Here is a 13,099-nt window from a genome sequence, read left to right as displayed (position 1 = left end):
GGGTTCCTGGCATTCAGAAACCATGGTGGGAAGGATCAGAGAGACCCTTGGAAGGAGGCAGCCCTGAGAGGAGTTTGACAAACTAAAATTTCTCCTCTGTCGTTAACAGGAGTGGGAGCTTGCTAGTAAGATACAATTAGCTATAGATAATACAGGATGCTACCATTCTGTAAATGTTTGTACGTTTTTGACTGGTTTTCTTTTCTTCCCCTTTACTAAACTAAATATTTTGAAAGGGGAACTAGCATTCTGGGTCAAGCTCTGAATCATCAAGAGCTTTTTGTAACAAAAAAAAATGAGAGGAACAAAGAGTATTCTGGAAGAGGAGAAAGGAAGGAAGACCTGGGGAGGTGGAGAGACCTTCCTGAGGGAATTTAGATTGGGCTCAGTTCCTATGTGATTTAACCTTTGTTGGCACCACACCCCCACCCTCCCACCCCTGCAATGAGCTTAGAAAATGGGGACGGGTCTCTGAATTTCTAGAGAGGGATAGGAGAAGAAACCCCTGTCCAAATCCTGGAATAGGCATTAGAGCTCCTGAGCTGACATCTCTAATATATGGGCAAAAAGGGTTTTAATTACTTTAGATTCTTAGGATACTATACCTTTTCTCGATATAAAATAATCTATATTTGTCCCACTAATGTATTATACTTTGAATTTTATTTTGACTCTGATATTAATCTTGTCATACCTGCTTGCTTTAATTAACATTTGCTTGGTATATCCTTTCCTACCCTACCATCTGCTTTTGTTTTTTAATCAATAGTATTTTTCCCCTCCTTTAAAATACCTTTCAAATTTTTTAATGTAGGCAAGCAATACATGGAGATATGCTCACTTTAAAAGAGAAAAAGCATTATATATACAAGGCTAAAGATCCGCTGACTGCCTCGCAACCCTGGTTCTTTCTTTAAGCTGCCTGTTACTATCCTTTGACCACTTTTTTTTTTTTGTCCTTATATCTTAAATTGTTGATTCTTTATATATTCTGGATATTAATCCTGTGCCTGTTAATTTTTTTTCAGAGTGTAGCTTGATATTTAACTTTGATTAGGTTTTCAGATGTAAAACATTTTAGAATTTGGATGCAGTCAAGTCTGTCTTTTCCTTTTTTAAATTCTTGTTTTTAAAATTGTTGTGTCCTAAACAAGAAGATCTTTATCCAATGATTGTATCTTCCAGCTTTTTAATAAGCTTTTATAGCTTAAAAATGTTTATGTCTTTACCATCTGGGATTTATTTTTCTGAAAGATTTGGGATAGAATGTAATCCTGTGTTTTATTTTGTTGATTTATTTAACTGAAGAGCCAATTGTCTCAATAAAATTTACTGACTAGTTTATCTTTTCCACACTGGTGTGAAGTGCCTTATCTCTTATATGTCAGCTTCTATAGTCACAAGTCTATTTCTGGGTTCTTTATTCAATCCACTTATTTGTCTATTCCTGCACATTACCACACTGTTTTAATGACCATAGCTTTGTAGTATTTTGACATCTGGCAGATCAACTCTCCCTCCCTCCCTCTCCCCCCCACCTCCCATGATCTTCTGTAATATTTCCTTGAAAAAGTTTCATGAAAAATCTTTTTGCTGTTTTGATTGGAATTTCATTAAATACATAAATTTGATAAAAGGATGGACATCTTTTTAAAAATTAATTAATTCATTAATTTGGGGGGGGCTGTGTTGGGTCTTCATTGCTGCATGTGGGCTTTCTCTAGTTGCAGTGAGCGGGGGCTACTCTACGTTGCGGTGCGCGGGCTTCTCATTGCAGTGGCTTGTCTTGCTACAGAGCACGGGCGTCAGTAATTGTGGCACGTGGGCTCAGTAGCTGTGGCTTGCAGGCTCTAGAGCGCAGCCTCAGTAGTTGTGGCACACGGGCTTAGTTGCTCCATGGCATGTGGCATCTTCCTGGACCAGGGATCAAACCCGTGTCCCCTGCATCGGCAGGTGGATTCTTAACCACTGCACCACCAGGGAAGTCCCAAGGATGGACATCTTTATAGTATTGAGTTTTACCGTCTACAGGAACATTATTTATCCCCATTTAGTCATATTTTCTTTTACATCATTCAGCAAAATTCTATAGTCTTGTCTATAAAGGTTCTTTATGTTACTCATTGCTACTGTATATGGATGGAATCACTTAGTCTATTACACTTTCTGATTGATGATTGCTGGCATATAGGAAAGTCAGATTTTCTCCTTTCTTCAATTAATGTAGTGAATTATATCAACAGAGCTCCATTATTGAATTAATCTTGCATTTCTGAGATAAATTTAGCATTATCATGTTGCATTATTATTTTCATTTGCTGCTGAAATACAATTTTTAGTATTTTACTGTACTTGGGATTTTTGCATCCATCTTTATAAATAAAAAGTGGTGTATTATTTTCTTATCTTTTATATATCTTGTTTTGGTACTAAGGTTAGCTTAACTATATAACATGAAGTAAATTGGATAATTTTCTCTTTCCATGATTTAAAGCAATTTATAAAATATGGAAGTTACCTGTTTCTTGAAGGTTTAGAGAACTTGCCTATATAACCACCTAGACCTAGTGCCTTTTTTGGGGATAGATCTTTTACTACTGTTTCCGTTTTTCTATATCTTCTTAGACTATTTTGAAATTTTATATTTTCCTGTAAAATTAGCCATATATTTTTCAACTCTATTGATATAAAGTTGTTTGTATTATTCTCTTATAATTAGGAAAATCTGCTCATGCATTATGATTTTATGTCCTTTTTTATACCTGATAAATTTTTGTGCCTTCTCTCCTTTTTCTTAATATTTGCCAAAGAAATCTATTTTTAGTAGGCTCTTAAAAAGTGTTTCAGACCACTCTACTCACTTTCTTTTTCTGTTTCACTAACTTCTGCCTTTATCCATGGCAGTGTTTTTTCAAACTTTTTTCATTATTACCCCTCTAGGAAACTTTTTAGACCTTTTTTCCCTTAATCACTACTTTCTTCCCCCTGCAACCCGCAACCTTAAACCACACATATAGTACGTATCTGTTTATGTAGTATGGTCTTTTGAAGAGCCACAACCATTGTAATAGCTAACATTTTTTTCAGCCCTCAAGAACCGATTTTCGCTCCCTTGGGGGCAATATCTTTTCTACTGAGAATGCATTGCCCATGATAACGTCTGTTTCTACTTTCTTTGGGGTTATTTATTTTCCTTTTCTTCTGAGTTGAAAGCTTGTTCATTCACTTCCAATTTTTTTTTAAGTAAAAAATTTAAGGCTATAAACTGTACTTTCTCCCCCAGTGCTGTTTGCTTGCATCACAGAAGTTTTGCTGTTTTGTACTTTTGGTTTTCATTCAGTTCTAAATTTTTGTAATGGCCACTTTTATCTGAATTATGTAGAGGCTTGCTTTTATATTTCCCCATACATGGATATTTGGGTAAGATTTTTATTGTATTTTTATGTGACTGCCTACCTGGAATTTGTTGAAACTTTCTATCTTACCACATGGTCAACTGAAATTCCTGCAATCTTTCAAAGTTTGATGTTTTCTGTAGGCTTTTGGTAGACACTTTTTATCAATTAAAGAATTATTTTTGTTACCAGTTTGCTAAGGTGTTTTTACTTTTTATTTATTTTTAATTATTCTTTTATTGAAGTATAGCTGATTTACAATGTTGTGTTAATTACTGCTGTACAGCATGCTAAGGTGTTTTTAAATTAAATCACAAATTGGTGTTGAGTTTTAACAAATACTTGTTTTGGAACCAATTGAGATGATCATGCATTTTTCTTCCTAATTTCTATTAATTTGATTAATTACTTTAATATATTTCATGTGTCTCATCTACCCTATGCTTTCCCTTAGAGGCCTAACTCTGTACATTCTCCAAGGCATATTTATGTTCCCATTTACAATGATAATATCACTGAGACTAAGCTAAAAATGTTAGAAGTAATACATCTATATTTTCTTTAACCTTCTAATATACCCATCTTAGCGTTGATGGGATGATTTCCCATTGCTTTCTCTACAGATTCAGGTAGGTACCTCTCAATATTTCCCTGGATCTGAGATCCCTGGTGGAAGTGGGTATTTCTGTTTTCTCTCTGAGAGCTTGCTTCCATTCTTCTGTTATATCTCTTTGGGCTCTAATTACCTCCTCTAATTAAGTAATGACTCAACTACCACCCTCTTCTTTAGTCCCATGGTAAGATCATTTGGCTCTGCGTCATTTTCATTTTCCCATTTGTATTGTCAATTTTTTGTGCCCTTTAAGAACACAACCTTTCTTCTAAAGAAATCCTTTTCTTCCTCCAGATCAACTGGCCTGTCTTCCTTCACTTTTCACCCTCCCACTGCTTCTATTTTGACTTCAAGGCCTGAACATATATTTGCAACAAATACAATTCTTACTTGATTTCCTGAATAGACCTACTTCCTAGGAAGAGAAGAATCCAGGCACAACACTTTTTAATACTCTTCCTAGCCTTTGGAATTACAATAGCATTGCTTCTCTCTACCCCAAACCCCCATATAACAAACATTTGCATTTCTCTTTTTATGTTTATGATTAAAATCCACCATTCCTCTGTGATTGAACACACAACTTGAGTTCTTGAAATTCCCGTCAGGGCTCATATAGTCAACACATCAGGCACTTGGGACATAAATGCAAGGTGACTCTGAACACCCATGTGAATTAAAGAAGTTGGCCCCTTCCATCAAGATTAGCCCAAATTGGGTGAAACTAGCCTAATGCCACCTGCTAATCTCCAGCACAATTTAAGGGCTAGACTCTCCCAAGTATGTTGTAAGTACACATGGAACTTATGCCATTAAGTTCCTTAAAGTCCTCGTCTGCAATTCTGGCTGAGAATAAATGGCAGCACAAATTTTTCCATTCAATAGTGCCTTTCCCTTCTGCAGCAAGCCTGTCTCAACTATATCTATGTGAATCAAGATCAGCCACAGTGACCTGTACTTTTGCAAAGCTCTATGTCCAGTACCTCTAAAAAAACAATGACTTGCCTATGGACATTAGCTACCATAAGCTGCTAGAACTTGAAAAGGCCAAACAACTAAAAGGCCCAAGATCACTACAGCACTAAACCTGTGCCCTTGCAAACCAGATGTTCCATCTCTACACATCGTATTTTGGTCCCCTAATTCCAGTCAGAGTGCCTATTTCTCAAGGCTTAATAGCCAATGCATATTTGCATGTGTTGGGGCTTAAGGGGGAAAATTAATCATATTCATTTCCTTTCTAAGTTCTCAATCAACTAGGTAAGAGATACAAGAATCAGACCAATGAGGATCAAAATATCAGTATTTTGTTGGTGAGGCTATACCTATAGCCAAAATTGGGCTTTCTAATACCAACCCTCCACTGCCTTTCCCACCCTTCCCAATTCCTCCCATTGGTATTACTCACCCAAAGAATATAGAAAGAAAACACTTACCTGGAGAGCTGCAAGGGGGAATGGCTGTTCCAAAAGTGGAGACACAGAGAAGTGCTCTTCAGACCTGCCTCTGGAAAGCAGGCCTGGGCCTCAGGATGTGTGCTTACCATATGAAAGCTGGATCCGAGTGGAGTGGGTACATATTGCAGGCAGAGGTACAAAAGAGAGAAGAGAGCTTAGAAAGAAAGAGAGAGAGAGAGAGTGTGTGTGTGTGTGTGTGTATGTGTGTGTACATGATGACCCTCTTCTGTATGTCTCCTTCAGAGAACACAATCTTCCTTTGGAGATTAAGTAAGAGGTAGAGACACAGACCAAGAGTGATATTCCAATACAGTTTCCTACTTGGAGGAGAATAGGGAAATAGGGACAAATGACAGATTCTTGTCCCTGTGGGTGGGGCAAGGCCTGTACTCTTCATCCCCTCCCAGCAGGGGCAGGGGATCCAATTCTCTCATGCCCAAGGTCTGACCTGGAATTCAATCCCAGCTCCCAACCCAGATTTCAGGAAGAGTTCTATTAAAAGATTCTGTTACTAGGTCATTCCTACATCAGAACTCAGGATGGTGGGAGTCGGGCAACAGCCCAGAGGTTCAGATTGACCACAACCAAACCCCAGACATACTCACTTGCTGAGCTCCATCTGATTAACAAAAAGAAGCAAAAGGAACACTAATAAAACTAGGAAGACCCTTTCAAGGTATTTCACTAATAACAGGTCCTCAAGAGCTGTCTGGCCACTGGAGTGAAAAGGGTAACAACAATAACCAAAGCTAAGAAAGATCAGCCTACTAATATTACCCCCATTGTCTGTCTCCCTTCCCACCACCCCAAGTCCTTGGAGAAGTCACTGAAAGACATGCTACATTTAGCTTGTCCAGAGGCCTTTCCCAGACAAAAGTCCCCAAGGTACAAGAACTCAAATAAGGACACTACTTGGGAGATTGAAAATCAAAAGTTATTTATCAGAGGGTGATTGGAAAAGTCACGCTTTCTCGAGCCCAATTCCAGAATGGTCAGTGGGAGTCTCTCTCCTGTTAGCTTCATTGGTCCACCTACCCAATGGTAGATCTTCTACTGAAGGGGACAAAAGGGAAATCACAGTCCTCAAGGGGGCCCCAGAGTTCCCTTCCGATCAAGTCCCAGCTGAGGAGACAAACCGAACAAAGGGAGGACTCTTTCCACCACCAAAACCCACCTTCACAATTGCGGGCCTCCTATTCCCACAAGTAACTCAAGGAAAGCTCCATCTACCTTGCTTAGTCCTCATCAGGAAACACTGAACCTCTTCATACCCTTTGAGTCCTTCCTAAATATCCTTCCTTCACTTAGTACAGGGGCACTTATTAGAGACCCAGTGTTCACATTACTTACTCGCTCAAGGAAGATAGAGTGCCCAGGACTAGAAACTGGCATTGAAAATTTATCTACCAGATCAAAAGATAAAGTCTCTCCCAAGATGCTAAAGAGGCATTCCCACTTTAAGTCCACATGGTGTGGAAGGAGGGAATGGACTCAACCTGCTAAGAAAAGGGCTTTGGGGTTAAACACAACAGGCAAAGGGTTCCACCGGGGACTGGACAGATGAAGGAACGTAGAAATGACAGGGAATAGGGAAGGAGGGGATCCTGGTGGTAGTAAAGGAGAGTGGTGCCCTTTGACTAAGGGCCCAGATGGGGTAACTAAGCATGAGGGAAAGAGTCACTCAGAAGGCCAGATAACTAAGTTCTAGTCATGGCTTTTGCCAGCAACTCAGCATGTGACTTCGAGCTTACCTAGCCTTCAGTACCTTCATCTGCAAAACAGGAGAAAGAGGTTTGTCTAACTAGATGCCTATTATGGTCCTTTGAGAGTCTGGCATCCTCCACAAGCGTGATTGGTGGACTATGACGAGATATTCAGGAGGGGGCTAAAGAGGACTTTACCAGAGCGGGAAATGCCTTTCAGCCCCATCTCTAATGAAAGGGTCACATGTATACACATTCACACATACATAAGCAGAGTGGCCAACAATTTCATCCATAGCAGCAGAAACACTTACAGAGAAAAATAAATACTGGTGATGCTCAATTCCTGCACTGGGGGAGAGGGGTCCTGAGGATGTAACTTGGAGGGGCTCCAAGGTCAGGGTAGAAGGGTCCTCCTATTTGACAGTAACTTTCACCTTGCTGTCCCTTCTCCAAATCCAGAGCAGCTAGCTGTTTGAAAGAAGCCACTCCCACCTTCCCCTCCCCAAACCACCAACTCACCTGTTGCAGAAACAAAAATGCACAGACCCCAAGGGAAATAACCCCCTAGCTAGCCACTAAGAAATGAACAGAATCTACCACACCTGAGGTTATTTGGGAGTGTGGCCAGCTGGGACCAAAAACCCCTATTTCCCTGAACGTTAACAATGGTTCTGAAAGGTCTTGGTTTGGACCTATCTCACCCACCGTCACTTGGGTTTGCCCTCTTGGTGAAGTGGGAACTAGCCTGGATCACCCTTTTATTTCTGGTGCGTTTATGATTGTTTCCAAATTTTTAAACCAATATCATTGCGAGTGAGCCAGGAAGTTACTTCCCCAAGTAGCACTTCAAATTAGAAGAAAAGCTACGACACAAGTGCAGGGTTCCAACCCTTGCAACAGGACCTGCAAACAGGCTCGCACCACCCCCCAGACACCAAGAAGCATCTCCCAGCCATACATCCACATGGACTCTTACATGGCCTCTCCTATCAGAGGTAGCTGGGGCAGTTGGGGAGTGGGGGATATCAATCTCCTATCAACCTGTGATCCTTGTTTAAAATACACTAAAAATACATTAGTAAACATTGCTGTTTACAGAAATAGAAATCATTTCTGTTTCCAAAGGCCTCTCACCATCCCAGTCTTGGACATTTCCAAGACTGCCACCCCTGACACCCTCTCCAAGGTCCGCCCTGGTGGGTGGGTAAGACACTAGAGTCGTTTGAGACTGAGAGCTCCTCAGGCACCTGAGAATTCCAGTTTCACATCTCTGGTTCCCATGGAAGGGAGACTCTTCAGGACTCTGGAGAGTACCGGGGTTCATCCCTTCTTATCAGTTACTGGGGGCTGTCTTGAGGCAAACCCCCCTTTTTTGGATGATATACGTGTTGTAAGGATTCCTGCTATTTTCGGGCCCACAGTCCCTCCCCAGAGTCCAACGTGCCTGCCTGGACCCACCCTCAGAGCGGAGAAGCCAGTCTGTGCCTTGGTCTAATCACTCTGGGAAAGAGGGATGGGCAGAAAGAAAGCAAGGACAATGGTCTGGGGGATCGTCCTTGAGGGGACAACTAACAGCAATGACTGTCAGACAAGCAGGTGGTAAAGCTGGGCACCTGCCCGGGGACGGAGCCGGAGCTGTCCACCAGGTTGGCGGGTTGCGAGTCCACGCGGGGAGTGCGACGGCGTCCCCGGTACTCGATCATGTCGGGATGATAGGCTGGGTGGCGGCGGGCGTGCTTGGTCAGGTGGTCGCTCCGGGAGAACTGCTTGGGGCAGAGGGGGCAGGAGAAGCGCTTCTCGCCCGTGTGCGTCCTGTAGTGGCGGGCCAGCTCGTCGGAGCGCGTGAACTTCTTGTCGCAGTCGAGCCAGTCGCAGGAGAAAGGGCGCTCACCCGTGTGGGTGCGCTGGTGGGACTTCAGATGCGATGACTTGTAATAAGCTTTGTTGCAGCCCGGGAAGGGGCAGCGGTGGCGCTTGGCAGCAGGTGTGACTGGCCTCCGACGGGGGCCTGGACCCGTGGCGGGGGCCGGGCCCGCCCCAGGGGCCACGCCGGAGACCGCGCCAGGGTGGGCAGGCACTCCCGGGATGGCTGGCGCGCCAGGGACCGCGAGCGCGCGGGAGGAGTGCACGGGTCCGGAGACCTCGGCCGCGCTGGTGGCCGGGGTCGGCTTGGAGCACAGGATCGGGCCGGAGCACGGGGTCGGGTCGGAGGAACCGGACGAGGCGCGCAGAGCTTCCCCCGAGTAGTCTCCAAAGCACCCCCCAGAGCCGCCGCGCAAGTCAGCCAAGACGCTTGCAGCCAGCAGGTGGGGCGCGGCGCCGCCCGCGCAGGGGCTGGGGGCGGGGACCTGGGGGAACGGGGGGACCGACACGGGCCCCGGTGGCCCCGGACCCGGCAGAGCGGACTCCGGCGGCGCCGCACCCACCTCCGAGCTTGCCGCTCCGCCCGCGCCCTCGGGGTCCGGCAGGCGGCGGTGAACCACGGCACCCGCGGACATGGACACCAAGCACTCGGCGGCGAAGTAGTCCAGGCACGCCACGGCAGCCGACATGCTGGCACCGCCGGGCCGCCGGCGCGCGCCGTCCGGGCGCGGCCGGCCGCGGGCGAGAGAGTTCTCGGGAACGTCCGTCCCGCAGCCTCGGAGCGAGAAGCAGGAGGCCCGGTGCGCGCCGCCCGCCACCCGCCGCCGCCGCCGCCGCCGCCGCCGCCCGCGCGGCGCCCGCCCCGCCTGACGCGCCCCTGACGCACCGGAGCCCGCGGGGGCGGCGGGACCCGCCCCGGCCGCAGGACACCCCCTCGGAACGCGCGGCCCACCGGGCTAAGTCATTTTTAACAGCCTAAGAAATTATCTTGTCTTCGCGTTCTTGCCTCTGCTGGTGAGCCAGGTAATTTTAATAAAGAGAAAACTCCCCGATCGTAACTTCTGGGCAGCCTGCCGGCTTCGCTCCCCCTTCGCCCGCTGGTCCTCCGCCAGCTGGGTGTCCGGCGGAGTCCGAGAAACTTTTTTTTTTAGGGAAAAAAATGCTTATACCTGACATGTCTTTCGATTCATAATTACGATTGTTAGTTAAGCGGGCTGGAATTACATTTCACTTCTGTTACCGCTGTCAGATCGAATTTAAAATATCCCCGAGTCTTCATCAAAAAAGTTTTCTCATCTAACAGTTCCACTGCTAACCCAGGGTCGGTACCAATTCCCTAAATAGAGCCACTACGTAGCCATTAATTAATAGCATTTTGAACCAGAAACATTTTTAACCTTGAAAAAAAGCAAAGAATCCCCTCATGGTTGAAATTGAAACTTAAAATCCTTTGAGTAACGATTTAACTATTCAACCGACGAAAGAAAAATGCATGTTTAAACTGCTTTAACCTGTCACAGGCATACAAACAAATTTCCACGCTGTAATATAAATTATAGACTAGCAGCGAGATAAACACATTAAAATGGATTCCCACAATTTTAATAATAGAAAGTCACGTTTCCAATTAGGCAACATCTTTTATTTTTCTCTTGACAAAAATTAAAAATAAGAAAATGCAGCAATTTATATAGAATTGCTCATATGGCGTTTTGTGATTGTGGAGGTTTTTCTCTTTATATAATCAGATATATGTATATATATGTTTACATTTCTTCACTGCCTTCATTTTTTTCTTCTTTTGAATTTTAAAAAATTAAAAACACAGAAAAGCAAACAGGATAATTTCTAAAAATAGTCATAGCGTATCGTTTTTGATGTATACAAGCTTTACTTACATATTTTTGAATTATGTGCAGTTTATTTGCAATTCTTCAGTACTTATTCTTTTGAACATTAAAAATACATATATCTCAAGAATAACAAATATTCATGTATTACTTCTTAGGGTAATCAAATGTGAAATATTTGTCACATTTGCTTCAGGTTTTTTATTTTTATTAAAAATTCCAGATAGAGTTGAATGTCACCTTATTTTCCTCCCCAGTTCCATTCACCTTTCTCTCTCTTTACTTGCCTAGGTAATCAGTATCATAAAGTGTGTATTCTTCCAGCATTGTTATTATTCTTTATTACCTAATTACCTATATATTATATGTAAATATATATGTCCATGCTTATATATTTTAAATTTTCTTTATAAATGGTACAGTAGTGTACATATCATTTTGCAACTTACTTTTTCCCCTCAGTATGATTTTGAGAACTATCCATGTTGACACTTATAGAATCTGCTTTATTCATTTCAGTAGTTTTATGATCTTGTCAGCTTTTATCTTTATGGAGATTCTATTCTAAAACAGATAATTATTATAAAGCTGCTTGCTTCAAAATTTTAGACAATTAACTCTTTATCTACACGTATTAAAATTCTATCAGATAGAATTCTTTACTAGCTGTTTTTTAAAAATATTATTATTTAGAAAAAATCTAAAGCTATTTTAAAATGCAGAGAGAGTATTACAGGCACCCATGCACCTATCTCATGTAATTGGTAAATGTTAGCATTTTGCCATATCTGCTTCAGGTCTGTTTTTTTTTTTTTAATTGAACTATTCGACATTCTGATAAAATTGAAGTCCCTTTGCACTCCTCCCCAAAACCATTCTCCACCCTTTTCTCCAAAGGCAAACATTATCACGAATTTGGTATGTAACTTTTAAATCTAGGCTTTATACTTTTACTACATATGAACCCATACAAATACAGAGTACTGTTTTGATTTTTTAAATGCACAGGTGTGATATCGGACTATGCATATTCTGTGACTTGTTTTTTTTTTTCCTTCATGGTATGTTTTCATTCTTTCCATGTTGATAAATATAAATCCAGTGCATTCATTTTAATTGCTATATTGTAGATCCATGCATGTGAACGTGCTGGGTTTATTCATTCCCCTGTTGATGAATATTTAAGCTGCTGCCAATATTTTGGCATTAGGGGCAATGCTAATATGAACATATGTGTACATGTGTCTTCTGTAGGTAGGTAGAATTTCTCTGTCTACCTATATGGGGAATTGCTAGGTTACACACACATTTTCAGTTTATTAGAGACTGCCAAATGGTTCTCCAATTTATACACCCATCAGCGGTGTATGAGAGTTCTTGTTTCCCTCACATGACCTTCCCTTACTTTCTAGATTCAGACTTTTCTTATTTCTGACAATTTGATTTTTTTTTTTAAAGCTCAGGATCTCATCGCTTTATTTGGATTTCCCTCACTGCCAACGAGGTTGAGCATATATTTACTGGTTATTAAGGTTTCTGAGTCTGTGGTTTGTTTTTTCATAGTCTTCATCCGTTTATCCAGTGGGCTGTGTATGTTTTCATCTTTTTCCCTCTTGATTTGTAGGAGTTCACATATATTAACATTATATTGTCTCATTCTGTGACTTCTCTTTTAACTTCCAATAACTTTTGAACTATAGAAAATTTAAAATGTAGTCATATTCACTGATCTTCTTTATAGTTTGTGTCATTTATGTCATATTAAAGACAACTCTCCACACGTGATGCCACAAAGATAGCCTCCTATGTTTTTTCCCTTAATGTTTTAAAGTTTTGTTTTCCACACTTGTAAAATTGATCCATCCAGGACTTATTTTTTGGAAGGGTGTGAAGTAGGAACTTAATTTTATTCTCCCTCCCCCTACATGGAAAACCTGTTGTCATGACCTGATTTACTAAACAGTCTTTCATTCCCCCCGTTAATGTGTAATGCCACTGTGATTATAAATTAAATTTCCGTACATTCATGGATATATTCCTACTTTGTCCTTTTCTACTGATCAAACCAATTCTGAGACGGTACTACAAAGTTTTAATTATTATGGCTTTATTATAAGTCTTCACCTGTAGAAGGGCATTTCCTCCATTTGTTCATTAAAAAAACTGTACCAGCTATTTTTTGGACTTCTGCTCTTCCATGTTAACTTTAGTATCA

General features: G+C 42.0%; 1 protein-coding gene across 1 annotated transcript; it reads right to left on the bottom strand.

Moving 5' to 3' along the window:
• Positions 1-8,365: 8,365 nt before the first annotated feature.
• Positions 8,366-9,810, bottom strand: KLF14 (KLF transcription factor 14). The gene has a single exon (XM_022589472.2). The coding sequence runs from the start codon at positions 9,721-9,723 to the stop codon at positions 8,740-8,742; it is 984 nt and encodes a 327-aa protein (XP_022445180.1). The 5' UTR covers positions 9,724-9,810; the 3' UTR covers positions 8,366-8,739.
• Positions 9,811-13,099: the final 3,289 nt, after the last annotated feature.

The sequence above is a fragment of the Delphinapterus leucas genome, chromosome 9, assembly GCF_059928025.1.
Source record: "Delphinapterus leucas isolate spDelLeu-1000000601 "Yukka" chromosome 9, BTC_Dleu_Yukka2, whole genome shotgun sequence".
Lineage (NCBI taxonomy): Eukaryota > Metazoa > Chordata > Mammalia > Artiodactyla > Monodontidae > Delphinapterus > Delphinapterus leucas.
Note: the sequence above shows the minus strand (reverse complement) of the source record. Positions and strands in the feature narration are given on the sequence as shown.

What these genes read in the sequence shown, in the direction of transcription:
- KLF14 (XM_022589472.2), bottom strand. Translation starts at nt 9,723, where the DNA reads ATGTCGGCTGCCGTGGCGTGCCTGGACTACTTCGCCGCCGAGTGCTTG.